Here is a 26,121-nt window from a genome sequence, read left to right on the forward strand (position 1 = left end):
GCACAAGAGGAGTAAGCATCGCTCTAAACATCACTCTGGCAAGGAGTCTTCAGATTCGAAGAAGAAGTCTCGTAAGCATCATAAGGACTTCGTGTCTCCTTCTCCGGCGCAGTCTCGTGAAGGTTCTCCTGTTCAGGAGCAGGAACCGGATCTGGAGTCGCACCATTCTTCGGTGCATGATGAAGAAGAGGTTCCTCGAGCTCCGACTCCGGATGTGGAGCCTGAAAGTCAAGAGGGCCAGGGTGCACCTTTGCCAGATCAGGCTCCTTCGGAGCGGCCGTTGGGTTCGTACCCTCCCTTTCCTGGTCCAGGTCAGGACCCATCGCAATTTCTAAATGCCATGTTTGGTGTTTATGCGAGGGCAATGTACCCCACTGGCGCACCGGTTGGTCCCATGGGTCCATTGTCTTTTAATTTAGGCGTACCTCAGGCTTACGCCCCGGCCCCCTATATGCCATTTATGCCGACGCCTTGTGCTCCTTGGCTCGGTACGGCGCCGCCGAGGTCGTCGACTTCGCATGCGACTTCGCCGGCTCCAGATCGACCTCTTGATTCGGATCGTGGTGCTTCCTGTCCTTCAGCTCCTCGCTCGACGTCGGCTCCGGCTCCGTCGGAGTCTTTGCCGGATCCATCGACTTCGGTCCGCATAGAATGGTCGAGGCGCAGGGCTCAGCGCCTCTTGGAGGAAAAGGAGTACATGGATTCCGAGGTTGAGGAAGGAGAGCTACAAGAACAGGGGGATTGTTTTGAGGACCTCCAAAGCGCTAGTGGCCTGGAACTTTCTCCTGAGTGGGGTCTGCCATCCGTTTCGGATACACCATCCAAGGACGTTGCTCCCTATCACGTCGTGATTAGGAAGGCTGCGGATTTGCTCGGTTTGACTTTGCCCACTGTTGAGTACAAGCCCAACATCCTCACGGAGGTTTTACATTCGCCTTCTTCTATAATAGAGCCTACTCTTCCATTCACTGACGCTTTGACTGAGCCTATAAAGGAGGTTTCGAAGAGGCCTTTGACTGCACCTGAAGTTTCCAGGTCAGTGGCAAGGTGTTACAGGGTGGCTCCTGGTGACCCTGAGTTTCTTTCTTCACATCCTTCTCCGGAGAGTCTGGTGGTGCAGGCCGCTTGTTCCAACAGGTCTGCAGGTTCATTCCCTCAGGTGCCGGCAGACAAGGACTCTAAAAAATAGTACCAGTCTGCAAAAAAGATTTATCCTCGGGTAGCATGGCTTTAAAATCTACTAATGCTACTTGCCTGTTGGGGAGATATGTTCATGCATTGATGGACTCTGTGAAACAACTCTCATCTAAACTTCCAGAGGATGATAGGAAGAACTTTAATGAAGTGGTCTCCGATACTCAGGCTGCAGCCCGTATGGTAATACAGAGTGGCATGGACACGGTGGACTCTGTTGCCATGATTATGGGCTCTACTGTTGCAACCAGAAGGGCCGCATGGCTTAAATCTTCTGATTTTTCAACTGATGTACAGTCTACCTTGTTGGACTTGCCATTTGATGGGACAGGCCTCTTTGGTAAGAAAGCGGATGTGGCCTTGGAGAGATTCAAGGACAGCCGGGCGACGGCGAGGTCTTTGGGCCTTCAGGCAAGAGGTTCTGCAACTAGGAAGTTTAGGGGATTTGGCAGATCCACTTTTCGTTCCTATAACCAAGGTCAGCAGCAGCAGCGACAGAACCCTCTGTATAAGACATACAGAGGAAAACAAAGGGGCCGTGCTCGTGGACGCCAGTCCTCCTCCTCCTCCTCTTCCTCTAATAATCAACCCCCTCCCTCAACAGCAAAGCAGCCCTAGATCTGCCATTCTGGATCATGTGGGTCCGGTAGGGGGTCGGCTTACTCATTTTCTACGGGATTGGGAATTGGTTACATCAGATCTTTGGCTTCTCAATCTCGTAGAAAATGGATATGTTCTTCCTTTCCAGGAGTTCCCTCCCAATTACCCTCCTTGCCAGGGTTATTGTTCGGAGGACCACCTACTTCGCCTGCAGGAAGAAGTCCTGGCTCTGTTCAGAAAAGGTGCGATAGAGGTGGTCCCGGAGCAGGAGAGGGGTCAGGCGTGCTACTCCCGATATTTCCTGATCCCCAAGGATGGCAGGTTGCGACCAATCTTGGACCTCAGGATTTTGAATCTCTACCTCAAACAGGAGAAGTTCAAAATGCTCACACTTGCGCAGGTTCTTCAAGCGCTGTTGGAAGAAGACTAGATGGTGTCGATCGACTTGCAGGATGCGTATTTTCACATCCCAATCCTGAAGTCGCACAGGAAGTATCTCCGTTTTACGGTGGGATCGCAACACTACCAGTTTGCGGTCCTTCCGTTTGGACTTACTACTGCGCCTCGAGTTTTCACCAAGTTGATGGCTGCTCATCTCAGGAGGTCGGGGATTCCTGTGTTCCCCTATCTGGACGACTGGCTGATCAAAGCAGAGTCGCCCGAGAAGGTGCTCCATCACCTGCAAGAGACATCGCAGCTGTTGTACAGATTGGGTTTTTCGATAAACGTGCCCAAATCTCACCTGGTGCCCTCCCAGCGCAACCTGTTCATAGGTGCGGTACTGGACACTACTGTATGTCGTGCATTCCCTCCGCCTCAAAGGATTCGCGACATTCAGGAAATGATTCCTTTGTTCTACAATGGAGCGGTTGTTCCAGTCCTGAAGGTCCTTCGCCTGCTCGGTCTGATGGCTTCTTGCATTCTGTTGGTCAACCATGCACGCTGGCACATGAGGGCACTCCAGTGGTGCCTCCGCAGGCAGTGGTATCAGCACAACGGAGATCTCAGGGAGTCAGTGAAGATCTCCAGAGAAACTGCAGCGGATCTGTCTTGGTGGGGCGTGGAAGGCAATCTGTCTCAAGGAAAGCCTTTTCAGCTACCATCATCGGTGGCCACGGTGATAACGGATGCATCCACTCTAGGGTGGGGTGCTCATCTGGGGGATCTGGAGGTCAAGAATCTTTGGTCTCCAGAGGAAAGGTTGCTTCACATCAACCGTCTAGAGTTGCGGGCGATCCGTCTGGCGCTCAAGGCCTTCCTCCCTTCCCTTCGCGGTCAGTCGATCCAAGTCCTGACGGACAACACGACCGCGATGTGGTACATTAACAAACAGGGAGGAGTAGGGTCTCAGTGTCTCTGCAAAGAGGCTCTGCGTCTCTGGTCCTGGGTTCAGGATCATCAGATTTGTCTGATGGCAAATCATCTGGCCGGAGTTCTGAACGTTTGTGCAGACGTTCTCAGTCGGCAGTTCTCTGCCGACCACGAGTGGAGGCTTCACCCGGAGGTTGTTCACGACATCTTTCAGATGTGGGGAACTCCTCGGGTGGACCTGTTTGCCACTTGCGAGAATGCTCACTGCCCGTCATTCTGCAGTCTCCAGTATCCGATGCAAGGAGCACTGGGGGACGCGTTTCAGTTGAGCTGGGGAGGTCAGCTCCTTTACACGTTTCCCCCCATACCCTTGATTCCTCGGGTTCTGAGGAAGATTCGCCAAGACCGGGCCCAAGTCATAATGGTCGCCCGGGATTGGCCAAGAAGGGTGTGGTACTCGGACCTTCTCCACCTCTCCTCTCGCCCGCCGCTCCGTCTCCCTCTCAGGGCAGACCTCCTCTCTCAGGTGGAGGGGCAAGTTTCACACCCCCACCTCCAGACATTACACCTTCATGCCTAGAGATTGAACGGGGCAACTTGAATGCCTTTTCTCTCCCTCACGATGTGGTGGATGTCATTCTTTCTGCCAGGCGCGACTCCACCAAGTCCATCTATTCGTTTAGGTGGTCTAAGTTTGTCTCTTGGTGCAGGGAGAGGGATGATGACCCTTTGAAGGCTCATTTGTCTGACATTTTGTTGTTTGCTCTTTCTCTGGCGCGGCAAGGGTTTGCTGTTGCTACGGTCAAAGGATATCTTTTGGCTTTGTCTGCATTTCTCGGTTTGCCGGATCAGCCCTCTCTTTTTAAGTCTCCTGTAGTGTTAAGATTTTTGAAGGGACTCACTAATAAGTTCCCTCCTTCTCCTTTTATTGTTCCTCATTGTGACTTGAATCTTGTGTTAACTTATCTGATGGGTTCTCCGTTTGAACCCTTGCACAGGTGTCCCATGAGGCTTCTTTCTTTTAAACCGGTCTTCTTGGTTGCAATTACCTCGGCAAGGAGGGTAAGTGAGCTTCAGGCTCTTAGTTCCAAGCCCCCGTTTTTGTCCATTCATGCTGAAAGAATGGTTCTCAGGACCAGGGCTGCTTTTCTGCCTAAGGTGGTAACTCCCTTCCATTTAGGACAATCCATTACCCTTCCTACCTTTTATCCTCCCCCACACCCTTCCAAGGAGGAGGAGAGGCTTCATCGCTTGGACCCGAAGAGAGCGGTTAGTTTCTATCTTGATAGGACTAAAGACTATCGTGTTGACGTTCAGCTCTTTGTGGGTTTTGCTGGCTGCAAGAAGGACAGAGCGGTGCACAAGCGCACACTTTCCAGATGGATTATCCTGTGCATCAAGATGTGCTACTCTCTGGTGGGTAAGGACCCTCCTGAGGGTATTAGAGCTCATTCAACTAGAGCAGAGTCTGCAACATCTGCATTGTCTAGAGGTGTTCCTGTTGAGGACATTTGCAGGGCCGCGATATGGGCCTCCCTCCACACTTTTGCGAAGCACTACTGCTTGGATGCTGAGGTGAGGAGGGACGGCCACTTCGCGCGCTTTGTCCTCCAAGATTTCCTGGTGTAGCAGAGTGGACACCCTCCTCCAGGCGTGGGGACTGCTGTGGGACTCTATTCACAAGGTGAGGAATCCACAAGGCAGATGTATCTATCAGAAGAACAAGTTACTTACCTTCGGTAACGCTTTTTCTGGTAGATACAGTATCTGCCTGTGGATTCCTCACTGACCCACCCGCCTCCCCGTTGTCCACTCTGCTATACCTGGGTATATGTGCGTATGTATTTATGTACTTATTTTTCTGGTATTTTACGCTTTTGCTATGCGCTTTTAGTGGGTTTTTGGATTGCGTGTACTGTGTACATTGTATATTTGTATATATTTGTTGGTCCATCCGGGTGCCTCGAAGGCACGGAAAAAAGGGCGGAACTGACGTCATCACGCCGACGTGGGCCTTATGAGGAGTCGGTGACGTCAGACGGAGTTGCGCGCAATGCCGTGCTCCTATGACGTCGACCACGCCGGCGTGCTACAAAGAATTTTCCGAACGTTGCTGGTGCAAGGGGGATATTCACAAGGTGAGGAGTCCCCACAGGCCGATACTGTATCTACCAGAAAAAGCGTTACCGAAGGTAAGTAACTTGTTCGTCGCTGAGACTCACTTGAGCTCCGGTGCATACACATCACAGGGCAATCCTCACGAAGGTCTCAGGCTGCACGAAGTACACGCACACAGCGTCGCTGAGACACACTTGGAAACTTTTATTTTCCTGAGTTTCCACAACAGGGAGCCAACTCTCCTCTGGCCCTTGGAGACACGCTACTTCGGGACACAGCACACCGCAAAGTCCTTTCAAGCAGTGGGACACAGCATACAGTTAAATCGGCAAACTGCATGCCAGCCCCAGAACATACAGCAAGGGTCAGTCCTTCTCTTCAGCTGTTCTTTCTTGGCAGAGGTTCCTCTTGACCGCGAAGTAGTTTCAATCCTTTTCAGTGTTGATCAGTCTGAAATCCAGATGTTTCAGCTCTCATAGTTATGCTCCTAAATGTCTTTGAAGTTTTTTTGTTCAGGGGGTGCTGACCCCTGTCCAAAACAGTTCAGGGTGTCTCCCTGCCAGTGACACCTTCTTCCTTTGATAGTGGGGGTCTGGATCCTCAATCACTCAGCAGGAGATGGAGCCATTGTTTTATGGCAACAGCCCAGGCCTCTTCAACTCCAGGGGCTACTCCTCCACCCTACACCACAGATGCAGGTCAGCTTGTTGCGGTCTCCCCTCCTCCCCTGGGCAAGACGTTTCCCAGATCCTATCATATTTAAATCCAGACAGTTAATCCACAACCAGGCAGAGGCACACAGAATTGTTAGAACAAAGAAACTAGCCACTTCTAAAAGCGCGGTTTCTAAACACACAATGCAAAAAACACCTTCATAAAAAGATGTTATTAAATTGTGAGTTCATGCACACTAAACTTCACCTCTCCATCTTAAGCCTATGGGAAGAAAGGCTGGAAACAAATTACACTGCCTTCCCCATTCTGTCCTATGAGCAAGATGACCTTGCAACAGTGAAAAACGAAATGGAGAGTATTTCACTGTTAGGACATGGTATACACCTCAGTACATGTCCTACCTTTCACAGACACTGCACCCTGCCCAGGGGGGTACCTTGGGCCTACTATTGGGGTGTCTAATGTGCATGGAAAGGGAAGGGTAAGGCCTGGCAAGTGGGTGCACTTGTAAAGACAACATGGCAGTTAGCAAACTGCGCGCCGGCACTGCAGTGGCAGGCTTGAGTTCTCTCTTTAGGGCTACTTGGGTGGGTGGCACAATTAGTGCCACAGACCCACTAGTAGCATTTGCATTACCAGCCCTGGCACACTAGGGCACTTTACTTGGGACTTTACTAGTAAGACAAACATACCAATTATGGACAACCAATTGCCATAACACTTTACACAGAGAGCATAGGCACTTTAGCACTGATCTGCAGTAGTAAAGTGCCCAGAGTCCTAAAATCAACAAAAACAGGTCAGAAACAATACAGGAGGAAAGCAAAAAGTTCAGGGATGACCCTGCAAAAAGGGCAAAGTCCAACGACTGGCAAGTGTAAAAGATCGAAACAGACGACGTACTGAAATATGTGCTACTGGAAGGGAGGCTCCTACAAGTAGAGATAGCAGGGAAGGTCATCTTATGGACGTATAAGACTATTCTTAGTCAAGTCCCGGATACCCTAACAAAACTGAAGTCAACGTGGGAGGGTGAAGTGGGGAAAATGCATGAGCAGAGCCAAACCACGGACTCCATTTTTGGGGTTTTGTAAAGTGCGGAGCAGCCATTATAAGATATGTAGTGGACACTGGCAAGTCAAGATGTCTAACTACATAATGGCTTCCTGAACCTGGTCATGTTTGCTATCAAACATGTTTTAATCATGCAACTACACCACATGCTCCCGCTGCTGAGCCTCACTCCGGCAGGGGAAGTTGAACAAAGGAAGGATCTCCTGTGTAGGAGAGGTGTGACCACCTCTTCTTTAGAATTAGGTAGGGTGGGAGTGCTTTTGAGAGCCAGCAGACTGCATTGAAGGGCACATTTGGTGCCTTTCTTGCATAAAGCAGTTTTGCCCAGTTCAGGAGCCCTTTGTTTTAGCTCTGCATGAAAACATACAAAGAACATGACACGGCTATCCACCTGTCCAGCTCCTCCCTAAGGAGGTGCCCACTGCTCCTCCAGGTGGCCATTTGATTTTGTCATGTTGAATCTTGGCTCCTGGGAGCATCTGACTGGCTAATACAGCTGAGTAGCGTCCCTGGCCCTCTCTGATAGGGGAGTCACCAAAGAAGAGGTCCTTCCCCTTTTTTAGGGTTACTTAAGGGCTCCTTTGAGGGTGGGTCCTTAGATGTGTCTGAGACAACAACTTATAGACCCAACTGCCTGTTGTCTGAAGACTGGCAAAAGACTCTTCTGTTGGTGGACACTGGAACTCTGCTGTTCCTTGATCCAGGACCAAAGACAAGACTGCTCTGGTGGAAAAATTATGCTGCATCTTCGTCCCTGTGCTTCTTTAAGTTCTGCAACTCCGTGCATCCTCCAAATCACAAAGGGCTCAGACTGCATCCCAGCTAGAAGGAATCTCCCTTGGAGTGAAGTAGTCACTTCCCTGCATCTGCCAGCACCTCTACGATGATAACCGGTTTGCTGATCGTGTTGTCCCACGGAGATTGCCTGGCTCTGGAAGACCGGTGGTGGGTTGTTGGTTCTCCAGAGGCCTGACCAGTCTTCCCTACAAGTTAGGTGACTGCAATCCCTCTCCAGACGACGTGCTGCCTCCTTGTGCACAGCTTCTTTGTCATTGCCCAGGCTTGTTGCTGTTCTCCACAAAAGACCTTCAAACTCCAAGAATCTCCAGCCTCCAGCACCACACAGCTCCAAGAACGATACCCTGCATGCATCCTGCATCGTGGGCCTTCATCTCCTGTGTGCTATTGAGGCTCCCTTGCGACTCACTGTGCCTGCTGCCAGAGGGTTTTCTGGTGGATTCCATAGATTCCTGCTGGCTCTCCTGTATGCTGAGGGCTGATCCTGACTTAACCTTGCTGGGCTAGTCCCATAGACCTTGCTGGTCTGCAACACAGCATCTCCTTCCGGAACCATTGTTTGCGCTTGTGAGAAGTTGGCCTGATATATGATGTTCACTAATTCTAGTGATCACCTTGTATCAGTCCAAACAACCCTTATGGTGATTGGTTGTAAGTCAACCTTATAGACCAGCTATCCTAATGGTAGCATGGACAAAGCAGTCTTAGGCTAAACTCTATTGGCATGTGAAGCCAGCTGTTTTACCACATATAACCCCTTGAATACCAAGTGAAAGGACACCACACAGGTAGTTATGAAAATAAACAAGTATTTATTAACTAACATACACCTCTGAACTCTTTGTGAGGTCAGAGGGCTAAGCACATGACAAACTCTTAGGAAAAATACACTCAAGTTGCACGATTTACAATGGTGCCCTAGGGGCACGACAAACCATATACTAGAAACAATGGAATGCGAGTAAAGAAAGTACTGTAAGAAGATCCAGAGGCTGGAGGATCGCTGGGACTACGCTACTGACTAGGTAAGTACGGAGCAGGAGGCCCACGGGACTCGCGTGCAGAGTGGAAACTCTCACGCGGGATGCGTACCAATGTCTATGGATGCTACAGTTTAAAGAGTTGAGGATTCCGGACGAACCCGGCTGGATGGAGGGAAAACAACAGTGGACCTGAACACTAGGATAGTGAACACTGACTTCAGCACCTAGAAGCTTTAGTTACCTAACCCACAGGCTGCGGGTGCATAGGGCTGAAGTGGTGTTGGGTTTGCTGCGTTGATCCTGGTGAAGCCTGACACAAGGAGTTGCTGGCAGGCGACCAGATGGAGGAGTCCGGTGGTTCCAAGGATGGAACTAGGAAGAAGTCCTGAAAGGGAAGGGGACAGAGTCTCGGTCACTAGCCAGTGACGGTGCTGGAACCAGGAGGGAACCAGGTGCTGTCGCCGCAGTCAGGTGGAGGACGGGACACTTCTCTCTGTAGCTGCGCGGGCCAGGAGCTGTTCTCTACGACCAGGCTGAAGGCACGAGCTGTCCCACGTAGTCTGCTGCTGTTGGAGGTGTTTGATCGTCGATCTGGTCAACAGGCCTTGGCAAGTGCAAGCCACGCGGTGGAACAAAGATGGCGTCTGGTGCGGACCAGGAGGGTCCGGGGTGCTTCTCGTTTACAAGGAAGCAAGGGCCAGTCTGGGGGACCAGACCAGCAGTGTTGAAATCTTCGGGTCGTCTTCTCAGAGGTCACTAGCCAGCCGGCAAGTGACCAGACAACAGAAAAAGCAGCAACCAGGCAAAAGGGCCCCACGCAGATCTCGTGGATGCTGGGGGGCTGGTCTTTGGTGCAGGAGCTGCCTCGGTGTGGGGCTTCTCAGACCCCAGTGCACTCACTCGAGGATCTCTCGGCGGTCGTGCTGGAAGCGCTGTGCAGGTTTCTTCAAGATGGCTGTCTCCAAGTTGCTCGTCGCACCCACGGGTCTCAGCTGTGCTGTGGATGTGGGTAGAGGTCAGAGGAGTCTGGAGGTCCGGGTCTCGTCGAGCTGGGTCGTCTGGTTCCAGGAAGGAAGGACTTGCAGCAAACCGCACAGGAGCTTGATGGGGCCTGCGAAGCAGGATGGTCACTCCCTGACCATAGGGGAGATTCTTCAGTCTTCTGATGTTCAGGAGGTCGAAGGTCAAGAGTTCTTCGTGGAAGTTGTCAAGATTAATCTAACTGGGAATGGGACCAGCTCCTACCTTTTCAGCTTAAGGGGGCTGCACTACGACTAGGTCCCTCCTCTGGGTGGGACCAGGAAGGGGGGTGGTTACACCCCCTTTCCTTTGTCCGGTCTTGCGCCAGCTCTGGGGCTGGAGTTCCCCAGGAACTGGTTTAGACCGGAGTATGCACAGGGACACCTTGTGTGCCCCAGGCATGTCTCATTCCTTTCAGCCCTGTCCTACCTAATACACAAAATCCTGTCTGGGGTGGTGCTAGCACCTCCCAAGGCAGGAAACCCTTTGTCCGAGCCTCCCTCGCTGGAAGGACTCCCAGCAGCAGGAGGTCAGACTTGTGTCTGTGGTGGCAGCATCCATTTTGTGATGCTGAGGCTCGAGTTAACTTTAACCGGGGTTCACAGTTACATACCTGTCGTGTCCCTCTAGAAGGGTGGAATGCTACCCCCGTCGCCAGAATTGGCGAGGGGGTAGTATTCCAATTCGTATGACACCTTACTCGACATGTTTTGATAATGCTATACCAAAGTTAGCATTTGACCGCGAGGTTCATAATGCACTTAAGAGTATATGGAATAGCGTTATCATGGAACAGCTATTAGGACTTGGTTCCGCAAGCTGCAAACGGGCTCAGCTCATGCCAGAGCACCATCTCACTTAATTCCAAGCACTCTGCCTTCAGGATTGATAAGGCCTGCCATAGGAGTGACTGATAGGAATATATGTGTCCATTTTAGGGTTAGATATAGGGATACTATATCTAAAGCAAAGGGTGATTACACCACCTTGCCCCAGCTGATTGATCAGCCAGTTGTGTCAGATTTGGATGGCCAGCCAGGGGTGGCATAATACATGCTGCCGCCCCTGGTAGGCCCTGGGTACCTAAGGTACACTGTACAGGGACTGATAAGGTGACTCAGTATCCAATTAGATATGCACCTAAGGTACATGGAATCCATTTTGCAGAGAGAGCAGTGGGCCTGGGATCCTCAATAGCAGGGCCCCAGGTCAACTAAGTCGAAAAACCAGCAAAACACCAGGCAAAAAGTTGGGGGCAACCATAGTCAGATATCCACCTTCCTACAGCGCTTGCCAAAGGCGTGTTGGTGGTCCTGCCCACCACTGACCTTCCTCCACTTGTCTATCATCATGGGACACCTCGTGGAAGGCTCCTGTGCTCCTGCATAATCGCCTGGTCTCCACAGTTGCTGCTTCAACCTAACCATGCTACAGCTAGAACCTCCTACAAGGGCTGGTATTGTGCTCCTGTGCCCCCTGATCACCTCCGGGAGGTTTGGACTCTGTATCCTCTGCTTTCAGGTTCTTCTCGTCTGGATTCCATCCTGGTTGCACCAACCTGGTCATGAGGTTCTGGTTCTGTAGGAGTTGCTCTTCCACGAACCTCCATTGGCGTCTGAAGGCGTTTCTGACAATTCACCCCTATGCACCTGGGTTCAATGGTGTCGTTATCCCGGTTCCTAGGGTATCCAAGGGTGGGATGGCTGTCCAACCTGCCTTAATTTGAGTGGTTCCTTTGGGATGGGTCCTATAACTCTAAAATCCCAACCACGTCTTACCATGTGTTATCCTATGGTCGTTTGACCTGGTGTAATCACTCTGCACCCAGGCATCTTGGGGTCCCTGGCTACTCACCTTGGTGGTTCCTTGTGTCCTCTGGAACCATCCATCCTTGGGGACTAGTCCCGCTTTGGTACTTGCCTCACATCCCACTATTTTAGTCAATGATTTGACCATCCCCCTACCCCCGGTCAAGCCTGATGTATTTTTCTATGCTACTTATCTCTTTCTAAAGTATTCCTTGTGTGTAATTGATATCTCTGAGTAGGAGATATACCAGGTTAGTGTTTTGTAATAAATATAAAATCTTTTTCTATTCGCCTGGTGTGATTCTTTCTTGTCTGAAAAGCTTACTGACAGACTATAGTAGTACATTAAATTGCTTTATCCCCTCCTGTATAAGCATTAGCTGCTCTCCACAGCTACCCCTTGAGAGTTCTGCTTTTCAGGGACCTAAACACTATCACTAAGGGTTTCCTGCACTCCGTGCACAGTGCCTCAACATAGGTGAACTCTGTATTCTGAACCAGCCTCCTTCAGGTAGCAGTAGGTGTTGAAAGCTAGTGAACCTATAACACTAGCAGCTCTAAAACGATTGTTGCAGGTATGAATTGTTTTCATTGCATCCCAGTAATTCTTGTTAACTTATTATAACACTTAATGGCTTGTTGAAAAGATATTAAGGATGAATTAAATACCCAGATTTTTCCTTCAGAGGTTCCGTATGTAACGTGCTGTTGACCTGCTGCAAAGACAATGTATGCCGTCTATGGGCAGAGACATTACTTCCCAACGATAGCCTTCTATATGGAGGCGGATACAGTGATTCATCAGATTCAGATACTTCAAACAACAACTTCAAAAGAAATTCCTCTAGTAAGGAACGGGTTCAGAGTGCTTTGGAGGTGAGTGATTTAAAAAATACTTTCTATTCATTTAATTTGTTGTTGAAAGATCAATGTGCACATGTGTTAATGTAATTCTAACTGATAAAGCCTTAAACGTGCTCCCATTTAAATTACTCAAGTTAACAAGCACTGGCGTTGCCAATAGGTCTCGCAGTAGGAAAGTTTGAGCTATTGGTTTTGTAAATGACATTTTATATTTATATATCGTTATTGGCATTGTCAATAACAATATATAAATATAAAATGTCATTTACAAAACCAATAGCTCCAACTTTCCTACTGCGAGACCTATTGGCAACGCCAGTGCTTGTTTTTATTTTTATTGTTTGCGATCGTGTTTGTTGCTGCAGGCCTTGCCTGCTGGCCCTCCAAATTTGGGCACTGTTAGGCAGCAGAAGCCCGGGCAAAGCTATTACAGAAAGCTTCTATTTGATAGCGTTAAAATAAACTGGAAGAACTGAATGGAGTGTCCCATATGGTTTAATTCACGGACCCTTCAGTGGAAAAAGTAAATAGAGAAAAGTACAAAAAAAAACACAATTTCTTGCTACCAAATCGTTAATCGGCATGAATACTAAAGTCAAATTCTTCTCACTCGCATGATTATGAAACAGGGAAAGCAGGACATGTGCCATTCAGTCTCTAGAGGGCAGTCTTGCCACAGTCAATTAGGCTGAAGGCGATTGCCAGGGTGACAGATGGTATCAGTAAGAGAGACATCGAGAGGTAAGAGGAAAGGCCAAGAAATGTCTGTTCGACGATCAAAATGTTGGGAGCAGACGGTGTATGGGGAGGCAGATGACTTTTTCATTTAATTACAGCTTCATTAGAAGATTTACAGATGCTGTACAAATAGAAATATCAGCTTTCTTTTAAAAAAAATGAAACATCTCAAAGAAAAAGAATTCTCGGAGGAGTTGGCTGGAGAAAAAATACTAAACAAAAAAGCACCAAATGTGGAGACAAATCAAATAAATGCAATAAAATCAATGTTCTAGTAGGCATAGCGCATAACAATTGTAAAGACACTCAAACAATGCTGAAGCCAAATGAAAATGCGTTCAAAAACAGGAAAGCAGAAACAGAGCGAATGAAAGCACATGCTGAGGGAAGGCAGAGAAGGGGAGGGGGGAGGAGAAATGCGATGTGAAGCAGCCTTTGAAGTGAAGCTAAAAGCACGGAGACAAAGTGAAAAAAATAAATAAATGCACAATACCTAAAATCAATGTTCTAGTGAGCATAGCGCATAACAATTGTAAAGACACTCAAACAATGCTGAAGCCAAATGAAATCGCATTCAAAAACATGAAAGCAGAAACAGAGCGAATGAAAGCACATGCTGAGGGAAGGCAGAGAAGGGGAGGGGGGAGAAGAAATGCGGTGTGAAGCAGCCTTTGAAGTGAAACTAAAAGCACAGAGACAGTTAAAAAAAAAACAACACGTACCTGATAATGCCGGCAAACTGAAAGTACGGCCGGCCTGCTGCCGGCCATGAATAATTAGGGGAGGAGAAGCCCTTTGATGTGCTGGGCTGGCCGTGAATGCGCGTGTTTGTTTGCTCACGTGATTCACGTGAACTTCAAGAAAACTGCAGGAACGAAGCCCTTGGTTTGACGATGATTTTGGCCACTTGAATTCTCGGTCCCTCAATGCGCTTGCGCGCATTGTAGGTCACGAGACCTAAAAAGGACTGTAAAGGTCAGTAATGACAATGAAAGGTGTGACAAGTGTTTACAGAGTGAAATAGGGATATGAAAATTGTTAATTTAGTTATCGAGGAAGGATGGATCTCTGCCCAAAAGAATCTCACATGGCTCACTCACTTCCTCTTCATCAGAGGCAGTTTTTAAAATTGAATTAGTTTGCTTTGCAGTATGACTTGCAACGCAGTATATTCATTATTCTTTCCACCAATGATTTCAGAGTTTCAAAACACCCGTGGTGTGGGTGAATTCCAAAGGATTCACCTCACCAATCTTGTAAGGCCTATTTAATGGCTGTATTGGCTATCCTGCAATAGTAAAACAAAACAGAAAAGAAAAACGCACAAGTGCATAAGTTGGATAAATGTTACGTCAATGAAAGTGCTCAGATAATTTAACAGTGCTCCGATAATTTATCAAAGTCCACGCAGCTCCGACTGTGTGCCCCTGCTGCCGCTGGTAAGTGTCCTCCGTCCTTTGCTTCTGTGCCACTGACTCCCCCTCCTTGTGCCCCGTTTTTTGCTCTGTACCACTCATTTCCCCCCTTTTTGTGCCACATTTTGCTTTGTGCCACTGACTCCCCTCCTTGTGCCCTGTTTTGTGCTCTGTACCACTCGTTTTCCCCCCTTTTTGTGCCCCATTTTGCTTTCCGTGCCACTGACTCCCCCTCCTTGTGCCCCTTTTTGTGCTCTGTACCACTCGTTTCCCCCCCTTTTATGCCCCATTTTGCTTTCCGTGCCATTGACTCCCCCCTCCTTGTGCCCCGTTTTGTGCTCTGTATCACTCGTTTTCCCCCATTTTGGTGCCCTTTTTTGCCTTCTGCCCCACTGTCTCCCTGCTGCAGTGCCCCCTGCGGGCCTGCCCACTCGCTGCTCCCGCCTCCCAGCTGCTCCTCCCTCCCACCTCCCCATATATGCCGGACGCTGCACAGCCGCGCCGCTGGCACGTCGAAGGCGCGCCTAAGGCAAGCCCGTCTGCGCCCGTCCGCGCCTGGACCGCGCACGGACCGCGCCCGGACCGCGCCCATCGCCAGAACCCCTGGACCCTGTGAACGCCACAACACCAGACTCCGCTATGACACCAGCACCTTCTACGCACTCAACGCCTGCCGAAGCCACACCTGCTTCCAGGCTGCCCCGAAACGGACCCACGGACCTTTCTCCTGCCACACCTGCAGCTTCACTTGCGACAGAGCCACCAAACCTCCAAGGACTGGACCCAACCACCTCCGCTGCATACTCCTCAACACCCGATCTGCACGCAAACACGCCGTGGAGCTCTGGGATCTGCTAGACACCTCCGCCCCAGACGTGGCCTTCCTGACAAAGACCTGGTGGAACAACTCCTCGGCGCCTGACATCGCCATAGCCATCCTGGACGGCTACAAGATTACACGCAGGGATCGCGCCAACCGAATTGGAGGAAGGAAAGGCATCGTCCACAGGTCTACCCTCAAGGTCGCCATCCACGAAGACGACACCCTCAACACCGCCAAACACCTGCACTTCCGGATCCACACTGACCCCAACACCACCGTCAGAGGAACTCTCATCTACAGACCCCCCGGACCCTGAGCCCAGCTCAGCGACTCCATCGCCAACCTCGCCAGCACCCACGCACTCGCCTCCACGGACTACATCCTCCTCAGGGACCTGAACTTCCACCGCAAGAACAACAGCAACGCCAACTCCACCACCCTGATCGACAACCTCGCCCTCAGACAACTCGTCACCACACCCACCCACGCCACCGGCCACACGCTGAACCCAGTCTTCTGCACAGGCCCCCACGTCGCCTTCGACCACACCACCGGACTCCACTGGACCGACCACCGCTGCATCCATTTCACCTTCAAGAAACCAACCACGCACCACCGCACCCAACAGCTACCTCACCGCTGCTGGAGCAAAGTCACCGAAGACCAGCTGATCACCACCCTCGCCCAGAACCCACCCACCGACCCCACCAACCCAGACTCCGCAGCCCGTAACCTTCGACAGTGGATCGACGTCTGTGCCAACGCCCTCGCCCCGCTGAAGAAACCCTCCAACAGCCACAACAGCAAGAGAGCCACCTGGTTCACCAACTAGCTTCAGACCTTCAAACGCGCATGCCGGAAACTGGAGAAGATATGGCTCCACGAACACACACTGGACAACCACGCAGCCCTCAAGGACGCCACCCGCAGACATCACCACCTCTTCAGATTAGCCAAGAGATCCTTCTTCAAAGGCCGCCTGGATAACAACCCACACAACAGCAAAGAGCTCTTCAGCATTGTAAAGGAACTCTCCAACCCCAGTGCCAACGCCAACGACGTACCGCCCTCACAAGAACTGTGCGACTCACTAGCCATCTTCTTCCACCGCAAGATCTTTGACATCCATGACCGCTTCAACACCACGACCGCCCCGACTACGCCAGACTCCACCTCCCCTGTGAACACCACCAGCGCCAACCGCCTGACCTCCTGATCCAACGTCAACGACGACTAGACATGCAAGGTCATGAACTCCATCCACTCAGGATCTCTGTCAGACCAGTGCCCACACCACGTATTCAACAAAGCTGACACAGCCATCGCACCCCAACTACGGAATGTCATCAACATCTCCTTCGAAACCGCGACATTCCTGGAAAGCTGGAAGCATGCTGAAATCAACGCCCTCCTCAAGAAGCCCAAGGCGGACCCCAAGGACTTAAAAACTTCCGGCCCATCTCCCTGCTCCCGTTCCCGGCGAAGGTCATCGAGAAAATCGTCAACCTGCAACTAGCCCGCCACCTGGAAGACAACATCTTGGACCTGTCCCAGTCCGGGTTCAGATGAAACCACAGCACCGAGACAGCCCTCATCGCCGCCACAGACGACATCAGGCGCCAACTAGACAACGACAAAACATCAGCCCTCATCCTCTTGGACCTGTCAGCCGCCTTCGACATGATCTGCCATCGCACTCCAAAGACATGCCTCCTAGAAGCCGGAATCCAAGAGAAGGCCCTTGACTGGACCACGTCCTTCCTCTCCGCAGAACCCAGAGCGTCCGCCTCCCGCCCTTCCGATCCGAAGCCACCAACATCACCTGCGGCGTGCCCCAGGGCTCATTGCTCCGCCCGACGCTGTTCAACGTCTACATGGCCCCCCTCGCACAAGTGGCCCGCCATCACGACCTCAACATCATCTCCTACGCTGACGGCACCCAGCTCATCCTCTCCCCCACCAAGGACCCACACACTGCCAAAACCAACCTCCACGAGGGAATGAAGGCTGTCGCCGACTGGATGAGGAGCAGCCATCTGAAACTGAACTCGGACAAGACGAAGGTCCTCATCATCGGACCCGCCCCCTCAGCCTGGGACGACTCCTGGTGGCCGACCACACTGGGAACAGCACCGACACCCACCGACCATGCACGCAACCTAGGATTCATCCTCGACTCCTCCCTCTCCATGTCTAAACAGGTCAACGCAGTCTCCTCCTCCTGCTACAACACCCTCTGCATCCTCCGCAGGATCTACAAGTGGATCCCGACCGAAACAAGAAAAACGGTGACACAGGCCCTCGTCAACAGCAGCCTGGACTACGGCAATGCACTCTACGCAGGAATCCCAGTCAAACACCTACGACGACTACAGGGCATCCAAAACGCTTCCGCCCGACTGATCGCCAACGTCCCCTGCCGCAGCCACATCACCCCCACCTGAGAGTCCTATACTGGCTCCCGGTCGACAAGAGGATCACCTTCAAGCTTCTCACCCACTCACACAAAGCACTCCACAACACGTGACCAGCCTACCTAAACAGCAGACTCAACTTCTACACCCCCACCCGCCAGCTCCGCTCCGCCAGCCTCGCCCTCGCTGCTGTCCCCCGCATCCAACGAACAACCTCTGGCGGCAGATCCTTCTCCTACCTCACCGCCAAGACCTGGAACACCCTCCCTACCCACCTACGGCAGACCCAAGTCCTACTCGCCTTCAGAAGACTCCTCAAGACCTGGCTCTTCGAGCAGTAGCGGCACCCCCTCCCCTCAGCGCCTCACGGGTAAGTAGCGTGCTTTACAAGTACTCTGATTGATTGGTTGATTGATTGAAATTTTGTGAATCTTTTTATTCATTTATCTAATTTATAAACTGTGTTCATCTGAAGTAGTTTTCTGGCATCAAGGAGCTTTTTATCTCCTTTTCAGTTTTTTTTCCTGTGTAAGTTTTATTTCAGTCAGTCAAAGTAGGCTTTATTTCGATATGAATATATCTTTAAAAGCAGCACAATACAGTTTTAAAATACATAAACACCCTTATTTGGAATACATATGAAGCATTATTTCATAAGAAAAACAGTTATACAAAAATTGATTACGAAAAACAAATAGCGGCAATAAGTTACATAAAATAGTCATAAAATCTAAATTAAACAATGTAAGAAAGCCTTTTGGACCTGATCAACCAGGCCCAGTTTAAAAACTTCGCCAAGCCACAAACAAGTAGGGGCCGTGTCCGATTTCAGAATGCGTAGGGCCTCACCACAATGTCTTGTACCTAATTCTTTGCAGAGGGGTTTCAACCACCTAATGCGACGGGCATTGTATGCGGGGCACACAAAAAGATGAGGTACTGTCTCGATCATGGTCTCACAGAATGGGCAGAATGGAATGGTCTGTGCTGGGGGCTTCCATCTGGCAGTCAATTTGTGGACAGGCAGCACTCCGACTCTAAATTTAAAATATAGAGCCCTATCTCTAGGTTTAGTGATGATATCGAGATAGGGCTCTCGGAATGCCACCTCCTTGTGCAATAGGAATTCGACAGTAGAACTACCTACATAAGGATTTAGGTTCCTCGAATCCCTTACCCATTTCCAATAAGAGTTTTTCAGGACAGACTTGGGGAGTGTGCTCCTAGACTGCCAAATATTTCCAAGACCCACTTCTCCAAGTAACCATTTCACATCCCTTAACCATCTTATTTTGTGCCAGCCAGGCATTGATAAAACCTCTTTTAACCCCTCCGCATAACTTGCAAGTTCCGGGACTCTCCATAGGCGCGCCCAAAGGAGAAGAGGGCGTAACCTTGCCTGATCCTTGATAGAGCGACAGCCCATATCAAGGATTAGGGGAACAGAGGGGTACTATAAGGGAGACCCATCAAGTCCTTCAAGAATTTGTGTTCAGAACAGGTTATCTCATCCACATTCTGCGCCCCCCAGCGCTCTGCCCCGTACAACGCCGCACTCGCACCTCTTGCCTTATAGATATCCAGTACCGGGGCAATTGGTTTAAAGGTAGAGGAACGCTGTTCTTTGAGCAGGGCCCCCACCACCCTTTTGTGATTTAACAGCATTTTTTGAAGATGACAGTCCACCTCATGGTGTCGGTGAGGCGGATTCCTAAATAGTCAAACTCCTTGACCCTTTCAAGGCATACTGAGTTCAACACGGGAGGCCTGCCTATCTTCTTCGGGGTAGTCAGGATCAGCTATTTGGTCTTCCCCGTATTGATTTCTAACCCCCTCGCATCACAAAAAGATTGGAACCTATCAAGGAGGCTCTGCAGCCCAACTGGGGTCTTCGAGATCAGTAGGGTGTCATCTGCAAATAAGAGCGTAGGTATTCTTTTGCCCGCCAGGGATGGAGCATCTGCAGGGTATTGTAAAAGATTCTCCACCACACCGTTAATGTATAAGGAAACCAGTGTGGGGGCTAAAACACAACCCTGGCGGACCCCTCTATTTACAGATATTCTAGCAGTCTTTTGGCCCTGATTTCCCCACCGAATCTGGGCAAGAATTATCTTCGTGGAACTTATTTATCAGGGATAATAGGTACTGTGGCATGCCCAAATCAGATAGGACCTTCCATAGACGGTTGCGGGGCACTAGGTCAAAGGCAGTCCGTAGGTCTATAAAGGCGAGATACAGACTGCCTTTGTCCAACAGAACCACCTTCCAATATAACAACAATAAGCAAAATGATTGTTCAATGGTCCCTGTACTAGCCCTGAAACCTGCCTGGAAATCAGAAAGTATCCAATTCTCTTCTACCCGCTGTAGCACTCTCCCCAAAACCACCTTGCCTGCAACCTTCTGGGTGGAGTCCAATAAACGAATAGGGCGATAATTAGCGGGGTCGTCCCGGCTCCCTTTTTTGAAAAGCGGGACAAGCTCAGCGCCCTTCCATGAGCTTGGAAGGGGGCATCATAGAAACTAGCATTAAGTAGGGATGCTATGAGCTTTCCCCATTCTGGTTTGGAGATACGAATCAAGTCTCCTGGAAGGCCGTCCAGCCCCGCAGCTTTGTTTGGGATAAGACATGAGATTGCAACCTCTACTTCCTTCCCTGTGAACAAACAGATCTCATCTAGCCCAGGGAAGTCTAAGGAATAATTCTCAGTACAATCGTCCTCCACACCCGAGGCCACGGTATACAGTTTAGAAAAGTGATTAAACCATGACACCTCTGGGATATTACATGTTACAAGGGAGTCCATGGGTTTATCCTTGGTTCTGACCAAATCCCAGAAACTCCTAGAGACCATCCCAGCACTCGCCAGTTTTAGGTCACACCAATGTTGATCCTCCCACTCTTTCTTCGCTATACAGATAGTGCGCCCATACGTCTTCCTGGCAGTACTGATTAAGCTACTGTCCCTAGTTTTAACCGCCTTAATTACATCTCTATTGGCGCTTCGGCAAGAGGCAGAATACCAGCCTGGGTTGCCTTTGGGGCGCCCCAAACTGTTGGCCCTGTGTCCTGGATTCTGTATGATGTAGAGGTCACCCAGGGCTTTAGTAGTGTTGCTAAATAAAGTAGAAACCTCGTGGGGATTTGCTGCAACAGTGTCCAAACAGGTGAGAGCACTGACCATAATAGATCTTATTTCCAGTATCTTTCCTTCATCCAAAGCAACCTTTTCCCATTTCAGGCGTCTCCCACAGTTAGAAGGGCGGACTTTGGACGACGACTTCCAGGCCTGTGGTACTTGGGGATTTTTCCCACCCAACCAATTAGAGGACAGTGACAGAGATAGTGGATTGTGATCACTGTCAATTGAGGGCAAAACTGCCATGTCCAGCAAAAATTCCCAGAAACTAAAGTTCAACAGAATGTAGTCAATTCGAGATGAATGACCCACCCTGTTAAAAGTATGGGCCCCACCAATATCTGACTTTGTCCGTCCATTAACTGCCCTGACACCATGTTCCAGAGTCAGGGCATTTAAGTGGATAGCTCTTGGGGTCCAACTCTTGATTGGTGGAATTGAGAGGAATGGGATACCTCTCCTACCATCGTCCTCTTGGCAGCCCAAAATGTCATCCACCGCTAGGGGTTCAAAGGTGCAATTGAAATCCCCTGCTATCATTAAAATAGAGTCGACACAACCAGAACGAAGTTCGCCTTCGAGAGCTAATAGAGTCGATGAGGGCTTGCTTCCTTTTGAGGGTCTAACATATACATTAAAAACCTCTAGGCACCTCCCCCCAGGGGGCCCTCTAATTGATAATCTCTGTAAATCCGGAGACCTGGTGAATCTGCTCGTTATACAATAACCCAGAGAAATACTTATCCAGATCAGCAATCCGCCTGAAGGGCGACCTCTCCCTGAGGGGGGAGGGATTGCGGGAACAAAATAGGTGGTATATCCGACCTTATATCGAGGTTCCACGCACCAAGTTTCCTGGAATAAGCATATTCCAAAAGCCTCAATGAAGAGGTTCCATTCGGGCATATCCAGATTACGCAATAAGCCCGCTATATTCCAGCTAACTATTTTCAACGTCTCGTCCTCTGCCATAACCGGTATAAGAGAGGGGCTCTGAACAAGCAAACCATCCCCAGGCCCAGAATTAATTGGAGCAGCACTCCCTCGCATCTCCTGGTTGGGGGCGACAGGGGCGGAGTCTACAGAGTTTAGGTGCATGATCGGGACCCCAAGATTGGATGCAAGAATGCCATCAGAGACCTGAGGTGCAAAGTTATTTAACTGAAGCTCGGGGGAGTCATGCGTGCAATTTGGCTCAATATTTTTTGCAAACCTGGCCAACACTCTGCTGTCCGATTCATGAACAATAAGCGTATGATAAAGTCAATCCACCCCCTCTAAGCCTGAAAGAGCCTCGTAGCGATTTTGGAGGGGTATGAAGTGATTGTCCTGAGAATAAGTTGGGACCCTAAGATTGGGCATAGTAACCAATGAGGATCTGGGGTAAAAATAGGTCAAATCATAGGGTATGATGGAACTATTACCATTTTCTGGAAACCAGTTTAAAATATAGCTTACTGTTCTATGGTCCCTAAAATTTATGACAATGATGTCTCCCTCCTTTACTCTACTTCCAAGCCATGGGAGACGGCGAACATGTAATATCTCGCCGTTTAAGTGAGGAGGAAGGGGACGATTCTGCCTAAGCCAATGCGTAGTTTTGTTTTTTAGCTGGGCATAATTTTCCCTCTTTCCAACCTCTAATATTGGAACTCCAGTAAGGACCACCACCAGCGGAACCGCCTCGGGTGGCAAATCCACTTGGAGACCCCTTGGCTTTGTGGACCTGACTGGACTTAATTTCCCCTGCTTGTTTAAAGCAGTGGATTTATCAGGTGGTCTCTCTCCCTCCTGTGTCTCTCTGGGAACATGTTGTACAGGTTGGAGCGAAGAATTATGGATGACTAATTTTGGGGATTTGGGTTTTTCCGGCTCAATGGTATGTGTTTTTTTTGGAGCAATAGTATTTGGAACTTGTACCATAGGTGGGGGGAGCCAATACTGGCATCACATTATGCTTTGGAGCCCCTGAGTTTACCGCTAGTGCCTCCTCTACTGATTTAAATCGGTCTTCTAGTCTAGTTAGTCTCTCTATCAACAGCAAAGTTGAGCATTTAATTAACTGTTCCATAGTTCCCTTCAGATCCATATCGGGAGTGTCTCGTATCAACCGTTGTGCTGTGGAACCTTGTACTGGTACAGTGGATGTCTTTGGTGGCAAGCCTTTAGCAGGTTTGCCAAAGTCAGTATGGCGGATCTTTTTCCTCTGAGGGTCAGTTTCCCTTCTCCTTCTTTTTCTTGGGGGTGAGCCTTGTGTTCTAGGTTGCTTTGTATTAATAGGCTTTTTCCGCATAACCCTTACCGCCGGTAAGGGTTTGTCGGATATAACTTCCACTACTGGTAATGGTTCACAGGGAGAAGATGAAACAAAATTGTGATTCTCCTATTAACATGACAAGAGAATCTGGATTTCATTAAAGACACGGAGGCTAGCATTATGCATATAACTTTTAATGCAACTCCAAACAGCCGCATATGTCATAAAGCAAAAGTTCCAATGGAACAGTACCAACAAAACAATTCTAGAAAGCACCAGGCAATCAGCCTCTTTTAAATAAGGAGTAAAGGAGAGAAAGGAAATGTCCCAATGAGAAATTCAACGATGAGACTTCATATAAACGATGAGACTTCATATAAACCAGGGTAGATGAAAGGTAAGTGAAAGCTCCAAGATCCGTAAGTTCACGAAAGGATATCTGAAAAGAAAAGAAGTGTAAATAAATCCAGAAATATAAACAAAGATAAATCCTGAAAAGGAATTTAAAGAGTTTAAAATAAAGCATTTCATTAATTGTAATATGATCATTGTAAAAGTAAGATTATCAATACAAAACAGTGAGAAAAATATTATTAACCATCAACCACCCAGGGAAGGGTGGGAGGGATAATGCTAGCCTCCGTGTCTTTAATGAAATCCAGATTCTCTGGTCATGTTAATAGGAGAATCGCACTTTCATTACAAGACCGGAGGCTATCATTATGCATGTTGGTAGCTTTGTAAAACAACATCAGACATGTGGGATATAGGTTTGCAATAATGATGAGCAAAGGTTCTAGAATTTGACCAATCAGCAGCTTTTAGAATATCATCTAACTTACCTCCTGACCAAAAAGACTTACTGGCCATAGCACCTCTGATAGAATGTGGTTTGAAGATGTTTAGATCAACACCAGCAAAATTCATAACCATTTTGACCCATCTTGCAATAGAGGTAGAGGAGATACCCTTATGAGGTTTAACAAAGGATATAAGCAACTGATTAACACCAGAAGGGCGAAGAGCATGCATTCTCAAATCATATTGTTTCATACAATCCACAATACAAAGTTTTTTACAAATATCAAAACGAGGATAGAAAATGAAATCGGACATAGTTTTAGTTCTTCTGTGGAGTTCAAATTTAACTCCAAACATATCATAGGATCTATAGGAAATATCTAGAGCTTTAACATCAGAAACTCTACGACATGAGATTAGACAAAGAAGAGTAGCTAGCTTGATAGAAAGGTTCTTTCTGTTCAAAAGTGAGTTATCTGGCCAACTACAGAAAAGGTCAAGAATTAATTTAACATCCCAGAGAGATTGATATCTAGGTTTTGGAGGTCCTCTGAGTCTTATACTTTTAAGGATTCTACAAATAATAGGATTTTTACCTACCGTTCTATTGTTGATTAAGGAATGACCAGCAGAAATAGCTGATCTATAGCAATTGATAGATCTGTAACTCAGACCTCTATCAAATTGTTCTCCAAGGAAATTGATTATATCAACGATAGGTGCTTCCACAGGATCCAAGTCCCTTTCCAAGCACCTACGTAACCATACTTTCCAAATGTTGTTATACCAGTAGTGTGTTCCCGGGGCCCAAGATTCTCCGAGGAGAGTTGAAGCTGTTGACGAAAGTCTAGAGAGATCATTGGATCTCCTGACACTCCAGGCAAGAAGGTTCAACTTCCCTGTTTGAACAAGAGGGTGAATTAGATCGTCTATGTCGGTGAGAAGGTTGTTGAGAGAAGGACTTAGGAAAGGAAGGTCGTAAGACATCTCCAGAGTAGTTGGGAACCAGGCTTGGGAAGGCCAAAAGGGAGTTATCAGGACAATGGAGGCATGTTGAAGTCTCACTTTCTGGAGGACCCTCTGGATCATGGCAAAGGGAGGGAAGGCATAAGCGTTGAGTCCCGCCCATAATTGAAGAAAGCCGTTGACTGCTAGAGCACCTGGATCGGGCATCCAGCTGTAATAAGCATCTAGTTGAAAAGTCAGTCTGCTCGCAAAAAGATCTATTTGGAAGGGACCCCAGAAATAGTTGAGGGATCTGAATATTAAGGTGTTGAGTTTCCAATCTGAATGATCCAAGAGGAATCTGGAATTCCAATCTGCAGAAAGGTTGGAATCTCTTGGAAGGTATTCTGCTCTTAAAGATATTTTGTGTTCTAGACAAAATATCCAAAGTTTTTTGGCTAAATTTGACAAGTCCTCTGACTTTGTTCCACCTAGGCGATTTATGTAAGCAACAGCAGAAATATTGTCCATTTTTAGAATTACTGATCTGCCTTGAAGAGAGTGTTTGAAGCTCATTAGAGCATAAAGACCCGCAGTCAGTTCTAGATAGTTTATATGGTGAGAAGACTCCTCTCGAGACCAAATTCCACCAGTATTTTGATCTAGGAGACAGGCACCCCAGCCATGAAGGCTCGCATCTGATTCCAAAATAAAATCTGGTGTTGAACCAAAAATTGCTCTGCCGTTCCAAGCATCCAAATTCTCCAACCACCAGGTTAGTTCTGAAATGGATTCTTGGTTCAGGGAAACACGGTCTCCGTACCAGAGACCTATCTTAAAGCTTTTCCCTTTATCCTTTGAAGGGCTCTATAGTTTAGAGGGCCCGGAAAGATAGCTTGAATGGAGGATGAGAGAAGACCTAGGAGTCTGGCTAGTTCTCTTAAGGAAAGGTTTTGATGTTTGAGGACATGTCTTATCTCTTTTTTGATTTTGGAAATCTTCTTCGGAGGAAGAAGGAGAAGGCAATTGGTGGTGTCTACAGTGAAACCTAGGAATTCCATGGATTTTGAGGGGGACAGTATTGACTTTTCTTTGTTTACAATAAATCCTAGGTTTTCTAAAAGATCCATAACAGTTTTG

General features: G+C 48.7%; 1 protein-coding gene across 2 annotated transcripts in view; it reads left to right on the forward strand.

Annotated features, from left to right (window-relative positions):
- DMXL1 (Dmx like 1) overlaps nt 1-26,121 on the forward strand; it is a 2,236,090-nt gene that overhangs the window by 495,980 nt on the left and 1,713,989 nt on the right. For both annotated transcript variants that reach the window (XM_086961064.1, XM_086961065.1), the window contains exon 8: nt 12,268-12,457. In XM_086961064.1, coding sequence (XP_086817190.1) covers nt 12,268-12,457 — 190 coding nt within the window. The remainder of the gene's footprint in view (nt 1-12,267; nt 12,458-26,121) is intronic.

Source organism: Lissotriton vulgaris, chromosome 3_1 (genome assembly GCF_964263255.1).
Source record: "Lissotriton vulgaris chromosome 3_1, aLisVul1.2, whole genome shotgun sequence".
Taxonomy (NCBI): Eukaryota; Metazoa; Chordata; class Amphibia; order Caudata; family Salamandridae; genus Lissotriton; species Lissotriton vulgaris.